Consider the following 10,253-nt stretch of genomic DNA (forward strand, 5'->3'; position numbering starts at 1 on the left):
TCTTGGGATAACCTTGATCAGGAGTCTTTTAAAATTGCTACCGCCCAAACAGTCCAGTTTCCGTAGGCAAACCACTGGAGCGGTTGTAAAACTCAGAGAAACCAAGGTTGACAGATTTATTGCTGCGTTCTTTAAGTTCTGCGAAAGATGTCCGGTGACGCTGAACCAGGAAAGGCGAAGGCAGCCGGGATCGTGTCCATTATCATTGCTATTCTGGCTCTGGGCAATTTGATATGCGGATTTATCAACGTGGCGCTTGGTGCGCCTGATGCTTCGGGTCTGTGGTCTGGATTCGGGGTATGTTATCAACAATTTTCGCTACACGAAGCTATCCCAACATCAAGATTCTTTCATCGATGTGTAACTTGAAAAAAAAGGGTCTTAAAAGTAGAACAACTTCAACTCCGAGCGAGGTCGAAATAAGCCATACCCTGAAACGTAGAATTGATTGCGTACTTACTTCAAAATGTGGCTAAAATTCATTTCTGAGTACTCTTAGACGCAAACTTGTCTGAATATAATCTGTGCCTGAAATCTTCTTAGCAGTTCAACCTCAATAGAACAGAAAATCAAGTAATATTCATTTCTCGTTTGTCGGGAATAAAAGCGTCTCTTTCTCGACCGCGCGAATTTGGCTCCGCATAAGTTGAAACCCTTTTTTCACTTGATTTGTGTAAACGTTATGTTCCTCGTAAAACCAGCTCGAGAAGCCTTCTTCGCTAAGCGCTTGTATGTATCGTTCCTTTTTTTTTTCAGAATATTTTTTTCTCATATTGGCTAGCGGAAATCAGTAGCACGCCCATATTAAAACGATTGAATTCACACTGTGGTCGGCTTTCTCTTCAACCTTCGCAAAACGAGTGATTTTGAGCAGGCAAGAGAGAAGTGTAAACATTGAGGTATTTTAAAAAGAAAACCTCGTGTTTGGAGTTTAGAACTCCGTCGAAGAAAATTGCTGGGTTCTGTTTATACTGAAGCATTCGTGTAGGTATGGTTACCAAAACAAAACATGAATAAATTGGATGAAAAGTGTTTTTTATTACTCTCGAGGGAATGTTAATTGGAAAGATTCCTGGCCTTTCTGTTGTACCAGGCCGTTTTATTTTTTATTTTATTTTATTTTTTTTCAATATTTATTTTTATTCATTTATTTTATTTTTTTGGAATTTCAAAAGCTCACTATGGGCCGCTATTTGTTTTAAGGTCTCTCGATGATGTCTAACATAGCTTAACATGTCTGAATTACAACATAAATAGAGCGAGGCAGCGTCGGTTATCAATAAATTTCTCACAGCACGATCTTTTTTTTAAATAAGAATGTATATTTTTCATTTCCAGGTTGAATATTCTCGTTTTTCTTGTCAACACTGTTAGATTTCAGTCAAATAAAATGGATATGACCAGGAATTGAGCCATAACAAAAAAGAAGCTGTATGGTGTGTGCGTATAGTGTTGCATTGTGCACGTCCCTTATAACGCTCCACCCTACGCAATTTTGATCAATCTTTATCGGTTTGTTTGGCTAGTTTTCACTTTCGTTTGAAAAGAAACGAATTTACGATCCTTTTCTAGGGTGAGATAAAACTCATTTGAAACGTTATTTGATTTTATTGCATTTTATTTTCCATCAACGCGGCAAAAATGTGCTTAACAAAATCTCATCGTTGCTTGGGAATATTCTTAACATATTCGTAAAATTTTGCTTCTTTCAGCCTCCATTTTCTTATAAAAATTATTCCTATTAAAAAGACTGTATTTAACTAAATTTTAAATGTGCAATATGTGAAAAAAGAACTCACATACTCCGCCAAAATCTGGAGAAGAAAACTGGCTAACCACAGTTGACTATAAGAGCAGATAAAAACCATTGACTGACTAATTGATTGATTAATCTGTTAATTGGCAGCCTCCTACGCAGGCGCAATCTGGGTTCGTCGCTCACTGCAGGAAAGATTGTGCGACGAATTGAATCCAAAGCAAGTTTGCGTAGCATGCCAATCACTAGTCCTTGCATGGTTCCTATTTTTGTTGTTGTTGCTTTTGTTTTTATGCAGTTTAATGATTTCTATACAATGTTGTTGTTGTTGTTTTTTTGCAGCAAATGCTTGTTGCTATTTTGGGAATCGTGACGTGGATCAAACTAAGCAAGGCAGTGGTATGTAGAAGAAACATTTTTCCCATTCGCTCCATTTTTTTTTTTTTTATCTTTTTTTTTTCCTTTAATGCGGCTCAGCTACGAACGTTGTTTGTACTGACTTTGCTCAAGCAACAAGATAAGCCACCGAGGCAACCTTTTTCAGATGGAATATGTTCAGTAAAACAAGGTTTCCTACCCTATATTCACAAATGACTTCTAAGACTTGGCTCGATCACCAGCCTCTGCTCAAGAAAGGAGCCCGCGCTCCCTGAGCAGCGGAAATCGAGCCCATACTAAGACTGTGATAGCAAAGTTCAGGTGGGCCATTCAATTCTGGACAATTGCAAACCTGTTAACAAGCCGGCTCGCTTTCAAAATTTGACAAAATTGGAATGTGTCAAATAATTGTTTTACTCCCGTTTTAGGCCATTTACATTTTAAAAAGTCTTTTGCCATCTGTTCAAAAAAAACACACATGGAATACCTTCCTTGCCTTCCTTAATTAAACGGTATAATCTACTGATTATCCGTGCATTAACCTGTAATTATGTGTTTAATTTGTAGTTTGTGGCCCACTTGGTATTTGGCATTATTTGGCTGATCGTAACCATTGTTCAAGTAGTTGTCTGTCTTATTGCCTGGTTGGTCTGGTATGTAATTCGAAAAGTGGTGGAAGAAAAATGCGAACAAGATGAATATAACGATCGTTGTGTTTGCAATGCTGACGAAAGTATTCCATTTACTGGTAAGAAAAAATAACCTTTTCATATAATCGAAAAATTCCGAAAAATAAAGTTCAACGAACAATAGTTCTATCTCATTTGTTTTGTTTTTATCAGCCTAAGGAGTCTTAAAATATTAGAGTAGCCTTCTTAGTTTACGATTTTGTTTTAGAGCATGCGTGCGAGCTTACAGCGAAGACCCGCCACCTCCCATTCCCCTCGCGAATTTGCCATTGAATTGATTTTAGTCGACCGTTATTTTTCAATATTACTGCGCTATCCAGCCTCAAATCGAACGCGACCGAACCTAATTGAACTCAATCACATCCGATTGCTCAAAATTTTTTGGTGAGAGTTCGATTGTGTTCGATTACCGAACTCAATTGAACCCAATCACGTGACTGGTGTTCGATTAAGTTTGAATTTATCTGTTTTAAAGCTGTGTTCATGATTTGAGTAAATGTGCGTCAAGGAAACATGTTTCGCCTCAACCTGTTTGTTATTGCATTGTTCACATCAGATGACGGTTTCAAACACGTTTTATCCATGGTTGTATAATTTATGCTGTTTCATGTTACTCGCATTTGTCATTAAGGTTTTGCGGCAGTGTCCTCCCAAATATTCTGCTTTCTACCCATCGCCGATAATTGCTGTTGTATTTCTCCATCGGCTCATGTTTCAACTAGACATTTGGCCTCATAATAGCCCCAATTTTGGTTCTTTTCGGCACTCGCCTCCTCTCCGCATCCATCCGCCATTTTGAACGTGTTTGGTCTGGTGAACACAGCTTTATGTAATAAAGAAAAGCGACGTCTATTTAACAGATATATCACAAACGCACTTCTAAAGAACTGTTCTATAATAAGCATCGATCCGGAATAAACTTTAATCACTACAACGATGAACATAACTGGTTTTGAGTGGCCGTGTAAACGGGGTAAACTTATAAATGGTTATAAAGGTTGGGAACTCAGAATGTGGCCGTTGGCCGCATTAACGGGGTGGCCACATTGACGGAGTTTTCTTTCCCCGGGCCAAAAAGGTGACCGTAAGTAAGCTTCCACTGTAGTTATAAGGAGAAAGGAGGCAGTCCGCCATAACTTAAGTAGTAACATATGTGATGTCTTTTAAACTTTACTCATTCGAATTTATTTCAACACAGTGCACAACTGCAGCGACATCAAAGTGATCGAGTCCTGTTTTATTGCCATGGTGATCCTCAATGCGCTCCTTACCTGTCTTATTTTTGCTGCTACAATCATTGGGTGTTGCGGGACCTGCTGCGCCAAACAAGCCACTGTAAGTAGCGCAATATACGTAAGATAGCGTAACGCTTACACTATAGAAACAACGTCATTCAGCGTGCACACTCTATTGCTTTGTAAGAATATTGTTTTTCCGGTCAAGGCTGAATATTCTTATTTTTCTGCTGATTTTAGGTTGAAAAAATCTTGTGAATATTGTTACGGCATATGACATATCGGTTTTTGAATGTATTTGGTGTCTGGATGGTGTTGAAGTAATTTGGAGCCAGCCTGTAGGCATTATAGCCTGATATCACGCACATATCTTCTTACAGGAATGGTTATTGGCATCGAACAAACGGCTAATGCTGTTTTTGTTGCTTTTTGGCTAGTTTTGCTGTTTAGGGAAGGAAAAATTTTATACGGTTTAGTTTAAAACGTATAACTGTATTGCATTTGCACATTTTTATCACACGTTACATTCTTTTCGGTTTTATTCTTAAAATATAATATTCTTAAAATTTCGCCAATTTCAGCCTCAATGTTCTTTTAAAACATATTCTTATATAAAATAAGAGTGTAAAACAAGACAATTTTCTTTTGCGTACCTCGAGAAGACTGTAGTATAGAACGCATGCGCAGTACTTACTGATTTACTGTGCTCAGGGTGCGGGGCCCATTTTTCGAAAGCTCCAGAAACCTTTTAAGTCGACAAAGTCATTTTTAGTTAATCTGTATCTAAAAAGACCTGAAACTTCTTGTGTGAAAGGAACCCCTGTTCATATTATAAATATGTAAATAAAACAGCTCTGTAATCATAAGGCTTTTTGCTGTGGCTTTCCGGGTACGAAAACTTTTCGGGATCTTCAAAATTCGAGAAACGAGCCCTTTTTCTATGGCCTTTTTCTCTGGATAGTGGACCAAAAAGGAAATATTTTACCCGGGCACTAACGACCTCTAAAGAAGTTTCTTGTAAAGCGGGATTTGTTGCATAAAATTCTTAACCTCGAATAATTATGTGTTTCGTAAATTAAATTAAAATAATAATAATAATGCTAGACTATAAATGTGAAAATATATGCGGTGAGTGTTGCTTCGGCGAAAAGCGAAAGTTCCGTTTGGGAAATCAATGAAAACGCCAGATTTCATTATGATCTTGCATGTGAGCTTTCTACTACGGACTAACAAAAAAAAATCAATAGGCAATGCCATCCTGAAAGCTACAAAAGCCACAAAATTGCAAAATATCACAATATTAATTGAACTCAACAACGTACAGCACAGAGAAACATGTAACAGAAACATGTGACAGAAACATGCGACAAAGCAACTAAATGAAGAAGTAAAGATTCAAATTAAACAGATGCAGTATTCTTTCAGAAAATAAAAGCAGTTTTCCAGCACAAAATTAGACTTACCGTTTTAGGAACGTTGGTTGGCTTACATTTTATACTCTGATTCAGAGAAGTTGATCGATACCGGGCTCTTCTTCGTTTCATCACAGTTGTTGTGTTGATGACGACAATTAAGCGCTAAGCCGTAAACAAGTGAACCCTTGTTTCATTTGGCTTGCCGTTGGCCCATTACGCTCTTCCCGGCCTCTACCAATCGCTGCAATTTTCCAGACAAAGAGGAATTTTTACGAAGAATATTTCAGAAGATTTAAAAACTCTGTCTCGCTCGCTTTGCACACGTGTTTCACTCAACTCAAAAAGGGAACACCGTGCCAAACTTTTCGCGCCTTTAGATCAAAAAAGCACTTAAAATGACTGGCCCTAAGGGAGACAGGAGTTTTGTCTCCTTGAGACCCTCAATGTTTCCCGTGAGGTCAGTCATTAGGTGTTTAACGTCCTCATCATCAAGTTAAGTCAAGAAATGATAAAAAATTACTCTATTCGCAATTGCTGGATGCGAGATGGTTAAAACAAACACGGAGCTTCACTCACATTCAAAAATCCCTCCTCTTTCAGTTACTTAGAGTACCTTACTAATATAGAGGTTTTGTTTCTTATAGTATTAGTAAGGTAGTTAGTTTTACTTTCGGATGAAGAGCCATTTTATCTTTTGTGGAAATGCCGAAATAAAGTCGTCATTATTATTATTATTCTTATTATTATTATTACTATTATTATTTATTAAACAATGACACATTATGACAATATTTTCACAGACGACCAACGTGGTCGTGGTAGCGCAGCCGGGAATGGTGATGCAGCACACCTCGATACAACAAGAAACCGCTCCAGAATACCCTGCCAAGTACTAGAGGTTTCGTCTACGATTTTATGCCTTTCAAGGCAAATCGTATTAAAAATAACCGAAGAAAACAAGAACACATTTTCAAGAGTGGCACATAAACTTGCACATGACATACGTTCAAATAGACTGCTTACGATACAGAGCTTGTCTCTAGGCCTCACTATCAAGCTGAATTTCAGTAATATATCGAAAGTGACCTATTATATTGACACACATAAATGCATGCTACAAAAATCAAAAATGATGCACATTCCGGGAACAAGTGACATTTTCGGCATGTGGTCTTCCTTGAAGGAGAGGCTGCTAAGTATAGCATGACGTCAAAGCGTCGGAATGGTCTCCAGTGTTCTCTCTGTTTCCTGATTGGATACAAAGAGTCCGAAATTTTTGTGTACTGACGGGTGTTTGCCAAAAGTGGCACTTGTTCCCCATTCGTAAACAAACATTACATTTTCATTTCCACTGTGCATGCTTTTAGAGTGATATCAGTGTGAATTATTTTAAGGCGATTGTTCTGTAAAGTTCGCACGTGATGACAGTGTATCAAACTAACAGCTCATAACAGCAGGGCTAATCCATTTTATATATTCAGAGACAACCTTTGCTGAAAGGCCCTCGACGTTCTCTACCCCCAAGATACTTCACAATAGTTGAACACATTTATTTCACAGCAAATTTGTACAATGATTATCAGTTGAGTAAGGCGCGACGGAGATTTTGTGACGTTGCTACGGACAACTTTCCTCGTTTCCAATGGTAACAACACCGTCGCCTGCAATTTCGCGCGCTCTGCTACCAAGAACGTCAAAGGTCGACAAGTTGCCACTGGAAACGGAGCCAGTTGCCCGTGACAGCAACACCATTTTAACGATAAAACCTGGTCATCAAATAATCGTAGTTTGTTACATATTTGTTCTGGCTCACTATTTCTTGAACCTGTCTGTACATGTGATTGCATTCATAGAAACAGAGTATTCAACCAATCAATGTTGCTTGGTAGCAACTCTTTTCTTTATATATCTGTACGTTACTCAGCTCTTTTCTAAGTACACTATTTTTGCGGATAGATGTGAATATTTTGTTTGACAATAAAGGGAAAAGTATTGCACACATTTGTACGAAGGATATTAGCTGAGACTGATCATGACTCGTCTTGATGTGTATGGCTGTATCACTCCAAAAACAATAGCCGTATCTACTTCTTTCTCAGGGCCTTTCTCTCGACCCCGAGAGAGAGGTTGCCGTTATGAGTAATCTAAGAACACTACCACCGAGAACCTTCTCCTCCTCAAGGGCGTAGTTAAGGGGGCCCGTGACCCCCCCTCCTTTTGTGAGCATTTTTAAGCAAACAACCTAGAACAGGTGTGGAGGGCAACATGACAATCTGGTGAGTACCCTTACTTTGGCACAGTGTGACTCTCCCACCCACCTCATTCGAAAAATCCTGGCTACGCCTCTGCTCCTGTTAAGTCCACTTAGGCCCCGGAGGTGGGTACTTCCATTGGTACCTACGTGAACGGGTCAAACTAATTTCGTTTCTGTAACATCCGGAGTTGACGGAGTTAACCTAAGGTTCAGTTTTAACAGATCATTTTTTACCAGATCACACTTGTAGTAGCAATTTGGGGAACTAGGCCGCAAAATTGGAGTTGATATTCCCCCCGTGTATACAAACCGAAACTCGGACACGAGATCAAACCAAAAGAAAAGAAGCCGCCTATCACCCAGCAACGCGTTGTTTACGACTACAAGTGTGGTTTGTGCGATGCAAACTATTTCGGGTATACGTGCCGACACCTCTATCAGCGCGTTGAGGAACACAAAGGATCGTCTTCAATCGGAATCACATAAAAGAGCAACATGGAACAATCCCAAATGACATATATCGTGATTTTAAGATCTTAATTTGAGAAAGTGCCAAAGTAAATTCGACTGCCTGATCTACGAAATGCTCTATAAAGGAGCTTAAGCCAACTTTGAACAAACAGTCAAATTCAATCCGTGCAAAGTTATTGATATAATTTTTTTATAGTATTCTTATTATTTTCACACTTACATTTTAGTGCTTGTATTTACATATTTTATTGTTGAACATTCTCACGCCCTAATTTGTACTTATATATGTATATTTCATTCACTTTCACTACAACTTGAAAATGATCTCAGGGAGATCGAAACGTCGTTTTTATCGCTAGTTTTTATTCTGAAATGTGTTTCAAAAAACTACTTATAAGTATTCATATATCGGCTGTAAAACCCATAAAAATGAACAATAACCCATTTTAACATACAAAAAAAGCTCAGCGCACGCCTATAATGCTTAAAAACTGAAGCAACGAAAACGTAAAATCCGTTATTTAAACTAAAATTCTGGATAACTAAGAGTCACTATGGTAGAAATTTGTGTAGAGAACGTTTCTGGAACTTAACTACTCATCTGTATCTATCCTTTTTGATGAAGCAATTACCAGTCAGGCAGAATCTGCAACTACGAATGAATCTTATGCACTTTGCCGAAGCCATGCTTGCTGGAAAACGCTTGCCTAAAAAGCGCTGCATTTAAAGCATCATAAACTTAAAAAATCATTGAATCCTTAACTTCCTCAAATTAGAATACTCTGCCGATAAAATATGAAGCCTTCCTTTTGAGATTGTCTTTTGAGACTGAATACCAATTTCCCCACCTCTCCCCCAAGAGGAAATTTATCGAGACTGAAATCGCGCGCCAAAATGACTGACGACACCATTCAAAAGGGCAACTTGACGACAACTCAAGGAAATTAACTCATGTTAATCGGTTGCCCTGGGAGTTTCACAGTCTTTGGCGTATATTCCGAACCAACATATTCACACTTTAACTTGAATTATTTCTAGTTGGGCTTTTAAATTTATCGTGCTCAGCTAACCACCTTTTTGCGACAATGACGGAGCTAGTCGAGCCAGGAAAGGCAAAGGCGGCTGGCATCGTGTCAGTTCTTCTCGGAGTAGTCGCATTTGCCGACATTGTAAGTGGCCTTATTTATGCCAGCATGGGAGGAATTGACGGATCAGGCCTTTGGACGGGATTTGGGGTATGTCGTAGTTTAAAGTAAGCTGTTTATTTGTCAGAGGAAAATGACTTAAAGCTTATAAATCTTGTAAAGCAACCGCGGACAACTACTTTCACCAATGAAACTACAAGAAAAATGCATTTAACATCCAAAGTATGACCTGTTGAAATGACAACTAGTGCATTGGGCCTAGCTAGTAATTTAGGTCAGACCGAAATTTAGCTAAACTCGGCTTCACTGCAAAGTATAAGCTTACTTTGAAAACGTCAACTGGCCGGCTTATTTTGCTTCTAGCCAGCTCAATGGTGAAAAAAATGTGCTTAGAATATCAATTCCTATATTTCTACCTACAATACCCCATCTCCTTCGTAGACAGAATCAGAATTAGTTTCATATCTTAGGAAGCTCACATTGTTAACGGAATTTTTTGGTTTTGTTTCGTGTTGTTGTTGTTAATTGTTTGGATCAATTTGATTTTCTTCGCTCGGCTGTTTAATATTTTCTTCTCTTTATATTTTGTCTTAGCTAGCACTTTGTGCTGTTCTTGGCTTACTGACGTGGTGGAAAAAATACAAGACAGCTGTGAGTTTTTAAGATTTTTTTTAATATTTCTGCATTATATTGCCTAAGCTTATGTTGGTTGCACAGAAAGGTGCAGTGGTGTACACAGAAAACACGCACGTCGCTGAAATCCCATGAAATCCTATCAAATATGAAGAGATGAGCTGGCGACTAAGCCTAAGTTTTCGTTCAGTTTTTTGTTTTCTTCAGAGTCGTGGCTGACCTTATGTGGGCCTGTTTCTCTACAGATGGTATTTTTTCTCGTGTTGGACATCCTCTG

The 10,253-nt window shown here is 38.5% G+C and overlaps 2 protein-coding genes across 2 annotated transcripts in view; both read left to right on the forward strand.

Annotated features, from left to right (window-relative positions):
- LOC149096941 (uncharacterized) lies at positions 1-7,474 on the forward strand. The gene is made up of 5 exons (XM_089280364.1): positions 1-297; positions 2,099-2,155; positions 2,702-2,882; positions 4,022-4,158; positions 6,274-7,474. Exons 1-5 carry the CDS (start codon positions 148-150, stop codon positions 6,367-6,369), a joined length of 621 nt encoding a protein of 206 aa, XP_089136490.1. The 5' UTR covers positions 1-147; the 3' UTR covers positions 6,370-7,474.
- Positions 7,475-9,106: 1,632 nt separating this feature from the next.
- The window catches only part of LOC149096942 (uncharacterized), a 3,171-nt gene continuing 2,024 nt past the window's right edge, over positions 9,107-10,253 (forward strand). Inside the window, exons 1-3 of the mRNA XM_089280199.1 lie at positions 9,107-9,433; positions 9,938-9,994; positions 10,222-10,253. The exon at positions 10,222-10,253 is cut by the window's right edge and continues 158 nt beyond it. Of these exons, the coding sequence (XP_089136325.1) occupies positions 9,284-9,433; positions 9,938-9,994; positions 10,222-10,253 (239 nt within the window). The 5' untranslated portion in view covers positions 9,107-9,283. The remainder of the gene's footprint in view (positions 9,434-9,937; positions 9,995-10,221) is intronic.

The sequence above is a fragment of the Orbicella faveolata genome, unplaced genomic scaffold (genome assembly GCF_042242905.1).
Source record: "Orbicella faveolata isolate gen_17 unplaced genomic scaffold, um_ofav_v1 contig_47, whole genome shotgun sequence".
In the NCBI taxonomy this organism is placed as follows: Eukaryota; Metazoa; Cnidaria; class Anthozoa; order Scleractinia; family Merulinidae; genus Orbicella; species Orbicella faveolata.